This window comes from Plectropomus leopardus, chromosome 19 (genome assembly GCF_026936395.1).
Source record: "Plectropomus leopardus strain MGB_pleo_1.0 chromosome 19, ASM2693639v1, whole genome shotgun sequence".
Taxonomy (NCBI): Eukaryota; Metazoa; Chordata; class Actinopteri; order Perciformes; family Serranidae; genus Plectropomus; species Plectropomus leopardus.
Genome location: NC_142194.1, coordinates 22,865,071 through 22,883,706, shown reverse-complemented (window position 1 = coordinate 22,883,706; position 18,636 = coordinate 22,865,071). Strand labels below are relative to the sequence as shown.

The window sequence follows — 18,636 nt, the reverse complement described above, 5'->3', positions numbered from 1 at the left end:
CATGCTCAACAAAACTTGTAAGTATCATAAACTTGTGTTCGTCACAGAGCTTTTTTTTTTTGGCGATGATCGAAAATCCCATTCAAAAATCCCATAAGGGTGACGAGGGAACCTGTGCGATGCTGACTTCCGGGTTGGCCTACAAAAAAACGTCATCCCACTTACGTCACTTCCCTGCGACGTTGTGGCGCGAAATACAAACAGAAGGCAGGAAGTGATTTTCTACTGTAGAAGCAACCAAACAGTCATGATGCTGATGTCTGCGTTGTTTACTGTTGCTCTGAGCGGTCTAACCGAGACACCAACAACACTTTTTATCGAGTGCCCAAGATTGTAGCTCACAAAGGGGAAAAATGCAAAGAGCTGACCGAAAAACGCCGGAAAAAGGTTCGCCAACCTTCGTCTGCGGTTTGGAGGAGCGGAGTCGGATAATGCCCGTTGTGTAGTGACCACTTCGTTACAAGTAACTTGCTTTTTGTGGCTTTGTTTATGTGACATTAGCTTAAAGTTAACTGTTCCTTTACTCTGTAACACTGAAGTTAGCTTGTTTCTTTGATTTGTTGGAGTTAGTACCTCTATAACTGAACAACAATAGAGCAGACATTTCCTTATCAACGAGAAATGGAAAAAAGTATTAAGCAAAGTTCACTTGTGGATGTGCGCTAGTTAATGATTTAAAACAAAAGCTAAAACACCATTAACCCGTAAATCGCAGTTACCAGCGTAGCGTTACACAAATACACATTCATTTAAATAACTAATCCCGCAATAACAACGAGCTGCATTGACTTCTCTGTCCTCTTTCGCGATGATCCACGTTTTTAGAGGCGTTTCACCCGACCTTTGAGAGTGGTTAACCTACTTACTATCTTTTGTAGTAGCGTCTGACTTTCCTCCATCACTGTCAGAGCTGCTGTTTACTTCCTGCCCGCCATCTGAACGTCGCACGTCATCAGAATCATGTGACTGCAGTCAAGCTTTTACATTAGATTATGTAGCGATACAGAGAACAGCTCTGAAGGTGGAAGTGTAAGTTTTAGTTGTTTAACATGCAGGATGACACCTGCACCTAACAAGTGGACATTACAGAATAACTTATAGTTCCGACAAAGCCCTATGACAGTTAAATATTTTATTTTTGGCATTACTGCAGCATGTTTGTCAATTTTTAAAGATTAACTTCCCTTTATTTTATAGGACAGGTTGAGAGAGGCAGGAAATGTGGGACAGAGAAGGGGAGCAACATGCAGGAAAGTGCTGTAAGCTGGACTTGAACCCAGACCTCTAATGGAGCCTGATGCACGTGAGACACAGACTCTACCCAGTGAGCTAGAGGTTAGCCTGTGTGTGAAAATATTTAACTAGCTAAAACTTTGCAGCATATCTGTTCCTTATTGTTCCCTTTGTCCGTTTCTCTTTGTGTTAAAGATGCCCACTAGACTAGAAATAACACCCAGAGAGAAGTATTTTTTCTTTTTTGCTCACTTTAAATCTTGAACTATGACTTTTTTTGCAGTGATTTTGACATACTCTCCCATGAGCATTTGTTGTTGTTGAACAATGTTTTCAAAATGCTACGCTGACGTTTTTTTTCGAAGGGCCATGGTTTGACAATTTTGAGTAGTTTTTGGCAGACTGTAAAATATCTTTTTTTTACATGAAAGGTGGAGACAGAGAAAGAGAGAGAGAGAAAGGGAATGAAATGCAGCAAAGGGACAAAAGTGGGAATTGAACCTGAGGCCGTTGCAGCAAGAGATCTACCTACATTTAGGTGTCATATGTTTTATCCACTCAGCCACCAGCTGCCTTAATAAACAACTGTCATTACACACTGTGCTATGATTGCACTATGACTTTTATTAATATTTTTAGCAGTGTTATATTTATAAATGTTGTGCATAGTTTTATGAGCTTTGTGAATAGATTATAATCAGAGGGATGAGAAAAGGCCTGGATGAATGTGCTGCTGGAGTATTAAATCTTATTTAGGTTAAGTGTGTCACTGACCTCCGCTTTGATGATCCTAAGAAAGCGCTTTGAGTATCCTCTTACCCATAACGCACTGAACAGGGTGCTGGTGGTGAACGTGCATTTTCTGTGCAAGGTCAGCTCGGATTTGATCAGACCCCCGTAGGTGTGTTTCAGATGGTTACTGGTCTTATATAGAAGGGCCTGTCTGTCGATGTCTTTGAAATTACTATTGAAGCTAACTGTTTCATTTGGTTGTTGGAAACACAAAAGAAGACCCCTGTGTCCAAGAATTCAAGTGTTGTTTTTTGCAGGTTTTTAGTTGTTGTTGTTGTTTTGGTAGGGAGAATTCATAGCATGGAGGAATGTCTCAAATTCTGTGTAAGACAACCCAGAGACCAAACATATTGTCAAGGCCCCAGAAGTAAATGAATGGTTGCTTTGTTTGTTTCATGAGAAGCTGTCTCCTACCAGTCAGCCAGGTAAATATCTGCTTATGACAGTGAGTATTTCCTTTCCATCACACATCCTCACATCTGGAGATAGCAGCTACTGAATTCAAACTCATTTTTGGTTACTGTGATCTCATGTAGCTCGGGTCTGGATGGATCTGGATATTTATATTTGCCTGTAGACCCAAATGGGTCTCTGTTGTTGTTCAGTGAGTCTGTGTCTATATTAAAGAGCAGAGTGTGAGTCAGTACCTGCAGGTGCTTTATTTTATTAACAAATTTGTGTGTGCCCTTGATGTAGCTGAGGTGTAATTTTGAGAGTGGATTACTAAGATGGTCAATGTTTTCTCCACCTGAAGGTTTCTGAGCTGCACTCACTGACGACTGGCCAGCTGACTGGAAGAACAGAGAGGACCGTCCACATCTTCAGAGGCTTATGGATCTTGGGGAGCAGATAGAAAAGGCAAGACCATCTTCGTTCGTCCAGGTAAGTAATTGTTTACTGTAATGTAGGTGTTGTGATGTAATTTATTGACTATGTTGTTGAAAAAAACCACAGTACAATATGTCGGGAAAAATCATAGTATAGCATGTCGAAATAACTGCTAATAATAATTCTAATCTTCAATCTTACAAATAATTTTAAAAAAGTCATAGTAAAGTATGTCATCCAAAAATTGACAAAAAATATCAAAGTATAGTATGTTGTCCAAAAACTGATAAAAACATCATAGTATACTATGTCGCCCAAAAATTGATAAAAATGCACAGTATAGTATGTTTTTCAAAAAATCATAAAAACATCATAGTATAGCATTTGGTTGAGAAATGGATAAAAATGCATAGTATACCGTGTCGTTCAAAAAGTCTTAAAAATGTCATTGTATACTTTGATGTCCAAATATTGATAAAAGTGTCATAGTATTGTGTCTTTCAAAAATAAAAAAACTGTCATAGTATACTATGTCGTCCCAAAATGGACAAAAAGGTCATTGTATAGTAGGTTATGTCACCTGAAAATTAATAAAACACCATTGTATAATATGTCATCCAAAGATAGATAAAAACCTAACAGTGTTGTAAAAATATCCGAATATAGTATGTCATCCAGAAATGGATAGAATCGTCATAGTATAGTATGTGGTTAAAAAAATCATAAAAATGTCATAGGATAGTATGTTGTTAAAAAAATCATTAACGTTATAGTATTTTATGTGGTCAAAAATAATCATAAAAACACCATAGTGTAGTATGATGTTTTGCTCTATTTTTTGACGACAAAGTTTAGCATGTAGTATGTCAAAAAATTTAAAAAATTGATGCATACATCATAGTACTGTATGTCGTCCAAAAAATGATAAAAATATGACAGCAGAATATTTCATAAAAAATGCATAAAAATGTATACCATGTTGTTCAAAGAGTCATAAAACTGATATTGTATACTTTGATGTCAAAAAATTGAAGTGTCATAGGTTTGTATGTCTTTCAAAAAGGAAAAAACTGTCATAGTTACTGTTGTCAAAAAATGACCAAAACATCATAGTATAGTATATAGTATATCTGAAAATGGACAAAAACACCATTGTATAGTATGTCGTCCAAAAATAGATAAAAACGTCATAGTATTCTATGTGGTTCAAAAAATCATCAAAACGTCATAGTATAGTATGTCCTCCAAAAAGTCCTTTAAAAACTCATAGAGTACCATGTTGTTCAAAGAGTCATAAAACTGTCATCATATACTTTGATGTCCAAAAACTATAAAAACTTCATAGTATAGTATGTCGTCCATAAAATCTTAAATGTCATAGTATTTGCCGTCCAAAAAAATCATAAAAAACTTTATAGTATAGTATGTCATCCAAAAACAGATCAAAGCGTCATAGAGTAGTATTTTGTCCAAAAATAGTACAAACCGTCATAGTATAGTATGTCTTTCAAAAATTTGTAAAAACATCATGGTATTGTATGTTGTCCAAAAAATTATCAAAATATGACAGTAGAATATGTCGTTTGAAAAATGGATAAAAACGTCATAGTATAGTATGTCCTCGAAAAAATCCTAAAAAAGTCATAGTATAGTATGTCGTCCAAAAACAGATCAAAATGTCAAAGAATAGTATGTTGTCCAAAAATTTATAAAAATGTCATAGTATAGTATGTCGTCCAAAAAATCATATTAAGTCGTTATATAACAAGAAAACTGCTCAAAGAGTCATTCAAGAGTATGCAGAAAAAATATGCTCAAAAAGTCACAGCATAGCACGTCGGAAAAACTGGCTCAATGTCACCGGCTTGTTCGTAGATAAATGGCTGGACAACATGAAAAGAAAAGCTCTTCCTTTAAACGGTTTTGTAGCATACTTTATTTATTAATTCTTTATTTAATCTATATCTACCCCCCCAATTGCAGCACAGAATTAAAGCAACAAACAAAACTTGAAAGAACTTTCTTAACAGTTTGCTATATTTAATTGTGATATGCTATTTTTTAGGTTTCAAAATAGTAAAAAAGGAAAACAAAGGAATTTTGGCACATGAACAGTTTTCTGTACCTAAGTCTACACAAATCAATACCGGGTCTATGTTGACATTCAGGTGCGAGACTGCAGTGCCAGCCTCTGGACCGTATCTGACAAGTGGCTCATGTCAGCCTGTTGAGCCTGGTGTTTGATATACTCCAACGTCCGAACCTGGAAGACAAAAAGTCACTAAGACTGTGTTCACACTAATCATTTCTGCTCAAATATATGCTACTGAAAGCTGAGCCAAGCACAGCATACATTCAGACAATTCAGTGTGCTGCTGTTAAATTCCTTGGAGGTGTGGGTGTAAACTCACTGAAACACGAGTCTCACAGTATCCATGTTTGTGGCTGAGGTTCCACAGGTTGACAGCCAGCTGGCTCAGCTTGTTGTTCCTCAAGTCACCATGGGCGAGCAGCACTCCAAACAGGGAAAAGGCCAGAGCGCCCTGACGGCGAGTACTCTGCTGCGAGAGAACAAGAAAACAGACATTTTAGTTTAAACACAAATTAATGTCTCAGGTAAATTCAGTGCAGCAAAATACAATTTTTTAACATACTCCTCTGTGACTTTTTGAGCAGTTTTTTCCACACATTATACAATGACTACTTTGGCAATGATTTCGATGTACCACACTTGGACGTTTTTCTCAGACTATGCTATGAAGTTTTTATCAATTTTTGGAAGACATACTATACTATGACGTCAAAATATATTATGTTCTCCAAAAATGTATCGAAACATCATAATATAGCATGTCGAAAAACTGACCGACAACGCCATACTAGAATATGGCAAAAAAAGATCAAAGTATAACATGTCCATAAAACAGCTGAAAACCACATAAAGTAAAATAAAATAGCATGCCAAGACATGTCATGGCATAGAATGTTGCAAAAATGGCCCAAAACACTAGCATGTCAAAAAAAAAACCAAACAAACAGAAAAAGCCATACTATTGTACTGCAAAAAATGTCAAAATATGACATGTCCAAAAAACAGCTGAAAACCATATAAAATAGCATAAAATACCATGCCGAGACACGCCATGGCATAGAATGTTGCAAAAACAGCAAAAAACACCATAATATAGCATGTTGAAAAAAACGCGGAAAATGCCGTACGACAGTATGGAGAAAAATGTCAAAATATGACATGTCCAAAAAACAGCTGAAAACCACATAAAATAGCATGCTGAGACATGTCATGGCATAGAATGTTACCGACTCTTTGTATACATAACTTCACGTTATATATTTTTGACTTGTCTGTTAGTTTCTTTTGTTATTGCTCTTTTTTTCCTGACTTAATAATTAATTCACTTATTACTTCTTACCCAATACCCGTGTTTATGAGCAACCAGTAACTAACGTGCCAAACTTGGTATTATTATTTTTTTAATTTAATTTTTTCCGTTACCTCTACCTCCTGTCTGATTTATTAAATTATTCACTGATTTGCAATTTTTAATTTTAATTTTTATTTTCTGTATTATTGTTCTTTTTTTTTTTTTTTTTTTTTTAATTTTCTTTTTCATTTCCCTTTTCTTAAGGTTCTTATTTTGTTTAATGCATTGAATCAATCACAACAAGAATCACTTTTATTATTATTTTTTTCTTTTTAGTTGGGTATAACAACCAGTGTTACCATACCCCCCATTATATTTATTACTATTATTATAATTATTTATAACCTCTGTTCGGTCAAAACAGCAATGGAAAAAACTTTTCTTTTCACAATCCTTTTTAAAATTATTTATTATTAGTAGTATTATTTTCTTACTCTGCATTATTATGATTAATATTATTATTGTTGTATTGTCATTATTATTACTTTTCTCTGTCATTTTCTTCCCCCTTTCCTGAATCACAGGAAAAATAATAACAATTCTCGAAATCTGATAACTGCCTTTTCTGCCCTTACTCCCTTTCCTTATTTATTTACTTATTTTAGTTACGTATTTATTTATTATACTCCTAAATTAATAGAAACATGAATAAATAGTTACGTATTTATTTATGCCAAATTTTGACATTTTTGCCATACTATGGCCTTGCCTTTTTTGTCATTTTTTCAACATACTACTTTATGGATTTGGGGCCTTTGTTGGATTTTTTTCAACACTGTATACTACATGCCTCTTCATGCTCTATTAAGTGGTTTTCAGTTCTTTTTTGGACATGTCAAATTTTGACATTTTTGCCATACTATAGCCTTGCTTTTTTCGTCATTTTTTCAACGTCCTATTTTATGGGTTTTGGGCCCTTTTTGGAGTTTTTTCAACACTGTATACTATGACATACCTCTCAAAGCTTTACTAAGTGGGTTTCAGCTGTTTTTTGGACATGCCAAATTTTGACATTTTTGCCATACTATAGCCTTGCCTTTTTCCTCATTTTTTCAACATGCTATTTTATGGGTTTTGGAGCTGTGTTTGGATGTTTTTTCAACACTGTATACTATAACATGCCTCTCTATGCTCTATTAAGTAGTTTTCAGCTGTTTTTTGGACATGCCAAATTTTGACATTTTCGCCATACTATAGCCTTGCCTTTTTCGTCATTTTTTCAACATGCTATTTTATGGGTTTTGGAGCCGTTTTTGGATGTTTTTTCAACACTACAAACTATAAAACGCCTCTTTATGCTCTACTAAGTGGGTTTCAGCTGTTTTTTGGACATGCCAAATTTTGACATTTTTGCCATACTATAGCCTTGCCTTTTTCGTCATATTTTCAACATGCTATTTTATGGGTTTTGGAGCCATTTTTTGATGTTTTATCAACACTGTATACTATAAAACGCCTCTTTATGCTCTACTAAGTGGATTTCAGCTGTTTTTTGGACATGCCAAATTTTGACATTTTTGCCATATTATAGCCTTGCTTTTTTTGTAATTTTTTCAACATGCTGTTTTATGGGTTTTGGGGCCATTTTTGGATGTCTTATGAACCCTGTACACTATATAATGCCTCTTTATGCTCTACTAAGTGGTTTTTAGCTTTTTTTTTTGGACATGCCAAATTTTGACATTTTTGCCATACTATAGCCTTGCCTTTTTGGTCATTTTTTCAACATGCTATTTTATGGGTTTTGGAGCCGTTTTTGGATGTTTTATCAACACTGCATACCATAAAACACCTCTTTATGCTCTACTAAGTGGTTTTCAGCTATTTTTTGTACATGTCAAATTTTGACATTTTTGCCATACTTTTTGGGTCATTTTTTCACCATTTTAATTTATAGGTTTTGGAGCCATTTTTTGATGTTTTATCAACACTGTATACTATAACATGCCTCTTTATGGTATACTAAGTGGATTTCAGCCGTTTTTTGGACATGTCAAATTTTGACATTTTTGCCATACTATAGCCTTGCTTTTTTCGTCATTTTTTCAACGTCCTATTTTATGGGTTTTGGGCCCTTTTTGGAGTTTTTTCAACACTGTATACTATGACATACCTCTCAAAGCTTTACTGAGTGGTTTTCAGCTTTTTTTGGACATGCCAAATTTTGACATTTTTGCCATACTATAGCCTTGCCTTTTTCCTCATTTTTTCAACATGCTATTTTATGGGTTTTGGAGCTGTGTTTGGATGTTTTTTCAACACTGTATACTATAACATGCCTCTTTATGCTCTATTAAGTAGTTTTCAGCGGTTTTTTGGACATGCCAAATTTTGACATTTTCGCCATACTATAGCCTTGCCTTTTTCGTCATTTTTTCAACATGCTATTTTATGGGTTTTGGAGCCGTTTTTGGATGTTTTTTCAACACTACAAACTATAAAACGCCTCTTTATGCTCTACTAAGTGGGTTTCAGCTGTTTTTTGGACATGCCAAATTTTGACATTTTTGCCATATTATAGCCTTGCTTTTTTTGTAATTTTTTCAACATGCTGTTTTATGGGTTTTGGGGCCATTTTTGGATGTCTTATGAACCCTGTACACTATATAATGCCTCTTTATGCTCTACTAAGTGGTTTTTAGCTTTTTTTTTTGGACATGCCAAATTTTGACATTTTTGCCATACTATAGCCTTGCTTTTTGGGTCATTTTTTCAACATGTTAATTTATAGGTTTTGGGGCTGTTTTTGGATGTTTTTTCAACACTGTATACAATGAAATGCCTCTCTCTGCTAAAGTAAGTGGTTTTCAACTGTTTTTTGGACATGTCGAATTTTGACATTTTTGCTATACTATAGCCTTGCTTCTTTGGTCAATTTTTCAACATACTGTTTTATTGGTTTTGATGCTGTTTTTAGATGTTTTTTAAACACTGTATACTATAACACGCTTCTGTGTGTTATACTAAGTGGTTTCCAGCTGTTTTTTGGACATGTCAAATTTTGACATTTTTGCCATACTATAGCCTTGCCTTTTTCCTCATTTTTTCAACATGCTATTTTATGGGTTTTGGAGCTGTTTTTGGATCTTTTATCAACACTACATACTATAAAACGCCTCTTTATGCTCTACTAAGTGGGTTTCAGCTGTTTTTTGGACATGCCAAATTTTGACATTTTTGCCATACTATAGCCTTGCCTTTTTCGTCATATTTTCAACATGCTATTTTATGGGTTTTGGAGCCATTTTTTGATGTTTTATCAACACTGTATACTATAAAACACCTCTTTATGCTCTACTAAGTGGATTTCAGCTGTTTTTTGGACATGCCAAATTTTGACATTTTTGCCATATTATAGCCTTGCTTTTTTTGTAATTTTTTCAACATGCTGTTTTATGGGTTTTGGGGCCATTTTTGGATGTCTTATGAACCCTGTACACTATATAATGCCTCTTTATGCTCTACTAAGTGGTTTTTAGCTTTTTTTTTTGGACATGCCAAATTTTGACATTTTTGCCATACTATAGCCTTGCCTTTTTGGTCATTTTTTCAACATGCTATTTTATGGGTTTTGGAGCTGTTTTGGATGTTTTATCAACACTGCATACCATAAAACACCTCTTTATGCTCTACTAAGTGGTTTTCAACTATTTTTTTGTACATGTCAAATTTTGACATTTTTGCCATACTTTTTGTGTCATTTTTTCACCATTTTAATTTATAGGTTTTGGAGCCATTTTTTGATGTTTTATCAACACTGTATACTATAACATGCCTCTTTATGGTATACTAAGTGGTTTTCAGCTATTTTTTGTACATGTCAAATTTTGACATTTTTGCCATACTATAGCCTTGCTTTTTTCGTCATTTTTTCAACGTCCTATTTTATGGGTTTTGGGTTTTTGAGTTTTTTCAACACTGTATACTATGACATACCTCTCAAAGCTTTACTGAGTGGTTTTCAGCTTTTTTTGGACATGCCAAATTTTGACATTTTTGCCATACTATAGCCTTGCCTTTTTCCTCATTTTTTCAACATGCTATTTTATGGGTTTTGGAGCTGTGTTTGGATGTTTTTTCAACACTGTATACTATAACATGCCTCTTTATGCTCTATTAAGTAGTTTTCAGCGGTTTTTGGACATGCCAAATTTTGACATTTTGCCATACTATAGCCTTGCCTTTTTGGTCATTTTTTCAACATGCTATTTTATGGGTTTTGGAGCCGTTTTTGGATGTTTTTTCAACACTACAAACTATAAAACGCCTCTTTATGCTCTACTAAGTGGGTTTCAGCTGTTTTTTGGACATGCCAAATTTTGACATTTTTGCCATATTATAGCCTTGCTTTTTTTGTAATTTTTCAACATGCTGTTTTATGGGTTTTGGGGCCATTTTTGGATGTCTTATGAACCCTGTACACTATATAATGCCTCTTTATGCTCTACTAAGTGGTTTTTAGCTTTTTTTTTTGGACATGCCAAATTTTGACATTTTTGCCATACTATAGCCTTGCTTTTTGGGTCATTTTTTCAACATGTTAATTTATAGGTTTTGGGGCTGTTTTTGGATGTTTTTTCAACACTGTATACAATGAAATGCCTCTCTCTGCTAAAGTAAGTGGTTTTCAACTGTTTTTTGGACATGTCGAATTTTGACATTTTTGCTATACTATAGCCTTGCTTCTTTGGTCAATTTTTCAACATACTGTTTTATTGGTTTTGATGCTGTTTTTAGATGTTTTTTAAACACTGTATACTATAACACGCTTCTGTGTGTTATACTAAGTGGTTTCCAGCTGTTTTTTGGACATGTCAAATTTTGACATTTTTGCCATACTATAGCCTTGCCTTTTTCCTCATTTTTTCAACATGCTATTTTATGGGTTTTGGAGCCGCTTTTGGATCTTTTATCAACACTACATACTATAAAACGCCTCTTTATGCTCTATTAAGTGGGTTTCAGCTGTTTTTTGGACATGCCAAATTTTGACATTTTTGCCATACTATAGCCTTGCCTTTTTGGTCATTTTTTCAACATGCTATTTTATGGGTTTTGGAGCTGTGTTTGGATGTTTTTTCAACACTGCATACTATAAAACGCCTCTTTATGCTCTACGAAGTGGGTTTCAGCTGTTTTTTGGACATGCCAAATTTTGAGATTTTTGCCATACTATAGCCTTGCCTTTTTGGTCATTTTTTCAACATGCTATTTTATGGCTTTTGGAGCCGTTTTTGGATGTTTTATCAACACTGCATACCATAAAACACCTCTTTATGCTCTACTAAGTGGGTTTCAGCTGTTTTTTGGACATGCCAAATTTTGACATTTTTGCCATACTATAGCCTTGCTTTTTTTTGCCATTTTTTCAACATGCTGTTTTATGGGTTTTGGGGCCATTTTTGGATGTCTTATGAACCCTGTACACTATATAATGCCTCTTTATGCTCTACTAAGTGGTTTTTAGCTTTTTTTTTGGACATGCCAAATTTTGACATTTTTGCCATACTATAGCCTTGCCGTTTTCCTCATTATTTCAACATGCTATTTTATGGGTTTTGGAGCTGTGTTTGGATGTTTTTTTCAACACTGCATACTATAAAATGCCTCTTTGTGCTCTACTAAGTGGGTTTCAGCTGTTTTTTGGACATGCCAAATTTTGAGATTTTTGCCATACTATAGCCTTGCCTTTTTGGTCATTTTTTCAACATGCTATTTTATGGGTTTTGGAGCCGTTTTTGGATGTTTTTTAAACACTGCATACTATAACATGCTTCTATGTGTTATAGTAAGTGGTTTTCAGCGGATTTTTTGACATGTCAGATTTTGACATTTTTGCCATACTATAGCCTTGCCTTTTTTATCATTTTTTTCAACATGCTATTTTATGGGGTTTGGAGCCGTTTTTGGATGTTTTTTCAACACTGCATACTATAAAACGCCTCTTTATGCTCTACTAAGTGGGTTTCAGCTGTTTTTTGGACATGCTAAATTTTGACATTTTTGCCATACTATAGCCTTGCCTTTTTCGTCATTTTTTCAACATGCTATTTTATGGGTTTTGAAACCGTTTTTGGATGTTTTTTAAACACTGTATACTATAACACGCTTCTATGTGTTATAGCAAGTGGTTTTCAGCGGATTTTTTGACATGTCAAATTTTGACATTTTTGCCATACTATAGCCTTGCCTTTTTGGTCATTTTTTCAACATGCTATTTTATGGGTTTTGGAGCTGTGTTTGGATGTTTTTTCAACACTGCATACTATAAAACGCCTCTTTATGCTCTACTAAGTGGGTTTCAGCTGTTTTTTGGACATGCCAAATTTTGAGATTTTTGCCATACTATAGCCTTGCCTTTTTGGTCATTTTTCAACATGCTATTTTATGGGTTTTGGAGCCGTTTTTGGATGTTTTTTAAACACTGTATGCTATAACACACTTCTATGTGTTATAGTAAGTGGTTTTCAGCTGATTTTTTGACATGTCAAATTTTGACATTTTTGCCATACTATAGCCTTGCTTTTTTTTTGCCATTTTTTCAACATGTTGTTTTATGGGTTTTGGGGCCATTTTTGGATGTCTTATGAACCCTGTACACTATATAATGCCTCTTTATGCTCTACTAAGTGGTTTTTAGCTTTTTTTTTGGACATGCCAAATTTTGACATTTTTGCCATACTATAGCCTTGCCTTTTTCGTCATTTTTTCAACATGCTATTTTTTATATGCTATATTAACTATTCAGGCAGCGTGACTGGGGATGGTGATGTCATCGGAGAATCGCCACGTCTTCGGGGATTCCTTCCTCCCGTACTCTGGGGTGTTTCTCTGCCTGTGGCTCGTTTCTCCTTCTCCTGCTACACGCCTTCCTGCCAACCAATCAGGTGGTGTCAGTGGTCCCGCCTTCCTCCCTTTTGATGAGTGCTTGCTCCATTGAAGTGTTTTCCTGTTGTCTATTTAAGCCTGCCATACCTTTGCCAGTGTGCGGCTGTGCTTATTTATGAGCTGTTCGCCTCGGTTTTGTGCTGATATGGTTGATGTAAACTTATGATTGTTTGCTAGGTACTTCATGTTAACTTGTGTGTGAGGTAGATGGGCTCTAAATTAGCTTTGTTGTATTTCATGTTTAATACATTTTGTCATCACAACACACCTCAGTTAACTCTTTGTCTAACACACTAGGCCTTAGGGCTGGTTGTGCTATTTGTGTTTTTTGGAAAGCTGTAGTAATCTCTGGAGTGGGTTTGGTAGGCATAAGGTGTTTCAACTGTTTTACTCATTTGCCGCCACCCGCTGACCTCTCCCTTTGTTCGTTTGTTTCTGTGTGTGATGCTGGAACTTTTCATTCATTTATACTTGTGTTGAACAATAAACTATTTTCCCACCTGTTAAAAACCACAGCGCTGTGTTGCTTCCCTTTGTCCCGAGACTTAACATCTGTGGGCTGTAACAGCCATACTATAGCCTTACTTTTTTTGTCATTTTTTCAACATGCTATTTTATGGGTTTTGGAGCTGTTTTTGGATGTTTTTTCAACACTGCATACTATAAAACGCCTCTTTATGCTCTACTAAGTGGGTTTCAGCTGTTTTTTGGACATGCCAAATTTTGACATTTTTGCCATACTATAGCCTTGCCTTTTTCGTCATTTTTTCAACATGCTATTTTATGGGTTTTGGAGCCGTTTTTGGATGTTTTTTAAACACTGTATACTATAAAACGCCTCTTTATGCTCTACTAAGTGGGTTTCAGCTGTTTTTTGGACATGCCAAATTTTGACATTTTTGCCATACTATAGCCTTGCTTTTTTTTGCCATTTTTCAACATGCTGTTTTTATGGGTTTTGGGGGCATTTTTGGATGTCTTATGAACCCTGTACACTATATAATGCCTCTTTATGCTCTACTAAGTGGTTTTTAGCTGTTTTTTGGACATGCCAAATTTTGACATAGCCTTGCCTTTTTGGTCATTTTTTTCAACATGCTATTTTATGGGTTTTGGAGCCGTTTTTGGATGTTTTTTCAACACTGTATACTATAAAACGCCTCTTTATGCTCTACTAAGTGGGTTTCAGCTGTTTTTTGGACATGCCAAATTTTGACATTTTTGACATACTATAGCCTTGCTTTTTTGGTCATTTTTTCAACATGCTGTTTTATGGGTTTTGGAGCCGTTTTTGGATGTCTTATGAACCCTGTACACTATATAATGCCTCTTTATGCTCTACTAAGTGGTTTTTAGCTTTTTTTTGGACATGCCAAATTTTGACATATTTGCCATACTATAGCCTTGCCTTTTTGGTCATTTTTTCAACATGCTATTTTATGGGTTTTGGAGCTGTTTTTGGATGTTTTTTCAACACTGCATACTATAAAACGCCTCTTTATGCTCTACTAAGTGGATTTCAGCTGTTTTTTGGACATGCCAAATTTTGACATTTTTGCCATACTATAGCCTTGCCTTTTTGGTCATTTTTTCAACATGCTATTTTATGGGTTTTGGAGCTGTTTTTGGATGTTTTTTCAACACTGCATACTATAAAACGCCTCTTTATGCTCTACTAAGTGGATTTCAGCTGTTTTTTGGACATGCCAAATTTTGACATTTTTGCCATACTATAGCCTTGCCTTTTTCGTCATATTTTCAACATGATATTTTATGGGTTTTGGAGCCGTTTTTTGATGTTTTATCAACACTGCATACTATAACATGCCTCTTTATGGTATACTAAGTGGATTTCAGCCATTTTTTGGACATGCCAAATTTTGACATTTTTGCCATACTATAGCCTTGCTTTTTTTGTCATTTTTTCAACATGCTATTTTATGGGTTTTGGAGCCGTTTTTGGATGTTTTATCAACACTGTATACTATAAAACGCATCTTTATGCTCTACTAAGTGGGTTTCAGCTGTTTTTTGGACATGCCAAATTTTGACATTTTTGCCATACTATAGCCTTGCCTTTTTGGTCATTTTTTCAACATGCGATTTTATGGGTTTTGGAGCTGTTTTTGGATGTTTTTTCAACACTGCATACTATGACATGCCTCTTTATGCTCTACTAAGTGATTTTCAGCTGTTTTTTGGACATGCCAAATTTTGAGATTTTTGCCATACTATAGCCTTGCCTTTTTCGTCATTTTTTCAACATGCTATTTTATGGGTTTTGGAGCTGTTTTTGGATGTTTTTTCAACACTGTATACTATAAAACGCCTCTTTATGCTCTACTAAGTGGGTTTCAGCTGTTTTTTGGACATGCCAAATTTTGACATTTTTGCCATACTATAGCCTTGCCTTTTTCGTCATTTTTTCAACATGCTATTTTATGGGTTTTGGAGCCGTTTTTGGATGTTTTATCAACACTGCATACTATAAAACGCCTCTTTATGCTCTACTAAGTGGGTTTCAGCTGTTTTTTGGACATGCCAAATTTTGACATTTTTGCCATACTATAGCCTTGCTTCTTTGGTCATTTTTTCAACATGCTATTTTATGGGTTTTGGAGCCGTTTTTGGATGTTTTATCAACACTGCATACTATAAAACGCCTCTTTATGCTCTACTAAGTGGGTTTCAGCTGTTTTTTGGACATGCCAAATTTTGACATTTTTGCCATACTATAGCCTTGCTTTTTTTGTCATTTTTTCAACATGCTGTTTTATGGGTTTTGGAGCCGTTTTTGGATGTCTTATGAATCCTGTACACTATATAATGCCTCTTTATGCTCTACTAAGTGGTTTTTAGCTGTTTTTTGGACATGCCAAATTTTGACATTTTTGCCATACTATAGCCTTGCTTTTTTTGTCAGTGTTTCAACATGCTACTTTATGGGTTTTGAGCTGTTTTTGGATGTTTTTCAACACTGTATACTATAAAACGCCTCTTTATGCTCTACTAAGTGGGTTTCAGCTGTTTTTTGGACATGCCAAATTTTGACATTTTTGCCATACTATAGCCTTGCCTTTTTCGTCATATTTTCAACATGATATTTTATGGGTTTTGGAGCCGTTTTTTGATGTTTTATCAACACTGCATACTATAACATGCCTCTTTATGGTATACTAAGTGGATTTCAGCCATTTTTTGGACATGCCAAATTTTGACATTTTTGCCATACTATAGCCTTGCTTTTTTTGTCATTTTTTCAACATGCTATTTTATGGGTTTTGGAGCCGTTTTTGGATGTTTTATCAACACTGTATACTATAAAACGCCTCTTTATGCTCTACTAAGTGGGTTTCAGCTGTTTTTTGGACATGCCAAATTTTGACATTTTTGCCATACTATAGCCTTGCCTTTTTCGTCATTTTTTCAACATGCGATTTTATGGGTTTTGGAGCTGTTTTTGGATGTTTTTTCAACACTGCATACTATGACATGCCTCTTTATGCTCTACTAAGTGATTTTCAGCTGTTTTTTGGACATGCCAAATTTTGACATTTTTGCCATACTATAGCCTTGCTTTTTTTGTCATTTTTTCAACATGCTGTTTTATGGGTTTTGGGGGCATTTTTGGATGTCTTATGAACCCTGTACACTATATAATGCCTCTTTATGCTCTACTAAGTGGTTTTTAGCTGTTTTTTGGACATGCCAAATTTTGACATTTTTGCCATACTATAGCCTTGCCTTTTTTTCGTCATTTTTCAACATGCTATTTTATGGGTTTTAGAGCCATTCTTTGATGTTTTATCAACACTGTATACTATAACATGCCTCTTTACGCTCTACTAAGTGGATTTCAGCTGTTTTTTGGACATGCCAAATTTTGACATTTTTGCCATACTATAGCCTTGCCTTTTTCGTCATTTTTTCAACATGCTATTTTATGGGTTTTGGAGCCGTTTTTGGATGTTTTATCAACACTGTATACTATAAAACGCCTCTTTATGCTCTACTAAGTGGGTTTCAGCTGTTTTTTGGACATGCCAAATTTTGACATTTTTGCCATACTATAGCCTTGCCTTTTTGGTCATTTTTTCAACATGCTATTTTATGGGGTTTGGAGCCGTTTTTGGATGTCTTATGAACCCTGTACACTATATAATGCCTCTTTATGCTTTACTAAGTGGTTTTAGCTTTTTTGTACAAGCCAAATTTTGACATTTTTGCCATACTATAGCCTTGCCTTTTTGGTCATTTTTTCAACATGCTATTTTATGGGTTTTGGAGCTGTTTTTGGATGTTTTTTCAACACTGCATACTATAAAACGCCTCTTTATGCTCTACTAAGTGGATTTCAGCTGTTTTTTGGACATGCCAAATTTTGACATTTTTGCCATACTATAGCCTTGCCTTTTTCATTATTTTTTCAACATGCGATTTTATGGGTTTTGGAGCTGTTTTTGGATGTTTTTTCAACACTGCATACTATGACATGCCTCTTTATGCTCTACTAAGTGATTTTCAGCTGTTTTTTGGACATGCCAAATTTTGAGATTTTTGCCATACTATAGCCTTGCCTTTTTCGTCATTTTTTCAACATGCTATTTTATGGGTTTTGGAGCTGTTTTTGGATGTTTTTTCAACACTGTATACTATAAAACGCCTCTTTATGCTCTACTAAGTGGTTTTTAGCTGTTTTTTGGACATGCCAAATTTTGACATTTTTGCCATACTATAGCCTTGCCTTTTTCGTCATTTTTTCAACATGCTATTTTATGGGTTTTGGAGCCGTTTTTGGATGTTTTATCAACACTGCATACTATAAACGCCTCTTTATGCTCTACTAAGTGGGTTTCAGCTGTTTTTGGACATGCCAAATTTTGACATTTTGCCATACTATAGCCTTGCTTCTTTGGTCATTTTTCAACATGCTATTTTATGGGTTTTGGAGCCGTTTTGGATGTTTTATCAACACTGCATACTATAAAACGCCTCTTTATGCTCTACTAAGTGGGTTTCAGCTGTTTTTTGGACATGCCAAATTTTGACATTTTTGCCATACTATAGCCTTGCTTTTTGGGTCATTTTTTCAACATGCTGTTTTATGGGTTTTGGAGCCGTTTTTGGATGTCTTATGAATCCTGTACACTATATAATGCCTCTTTATGCTCTACTAAGTGGTTTTTAGCTGTTTTTTGGACATGCCAAATTTTGACATTTTTGCCATACTATAGCCTTGCTTTTTTTGTCAATTTTTCAACATGCTATTTTATGGGGTTTGGAGCCGTTTTTGGATGTCTTATGAACCCTGTACACTATATAATGCCTCTTTATGCTTTACTAAGTGGTTTTTAGCTTTTTTTTGGACATGCCAAATTTTGACATTTTTGCCATACTATAGCCTTGCCTTTTTCGTCATTTTTCAACATGCTATTTTATGGGTTTTGGAGCT

The 18,636-nt window shown here is 34.9% G+C and overlaps 1 protein-coding gene and 1 long non-coding RNA gene across 3 annotated transcripts in view; one reads left to right on the top strand and one right to left on the bottom strand.

Moving 5' to 3' along the window:
- Nucleotides 1-793: 793 nt before the first annotated feature.
- Nucleotides 794-13,752, top strand: LOC148186362 (uncharacterized). Its single transcript, XR_015775051.1, has 4 exons — nt 794-1,029; nt 1,198-1,335; nt 2,780-2,907; nt 13,045-13,752. It is a non-coding gene; the product is annotated as an uncharacterized LOC148186362 (long non-coding RNA).
- vps35l (VPS35 endosomal protein sorting factor like) overlaps nt 4,766-18,636 on the bottom strand; it is a 57,263-nt gene continuing 43,392 nt past the window's right edge. The window contains exons 29-30 of one of the 2 annotated variants that reach the window (XM_042508572.2): nt 5,265-5,411; nt 4,766-5,116 (exon numbers count right to left, since the gene is read on the bottom strand). In XM_042508572.2, coding sequence (XP_042364506.2) covers nt 5,018-5,116; nt 5,265-5,411 — 246 coding nt within the window. In that variant the 3' untranslated portion in view covers nt 4,766-5,017. Of the gene's footprint in view, nt 5,117-5,264; nt 5,415-18,636 lie in introns of both variants that reach the window. The other variant, XM_042508571.2, reaches the window with a different exon arrangement.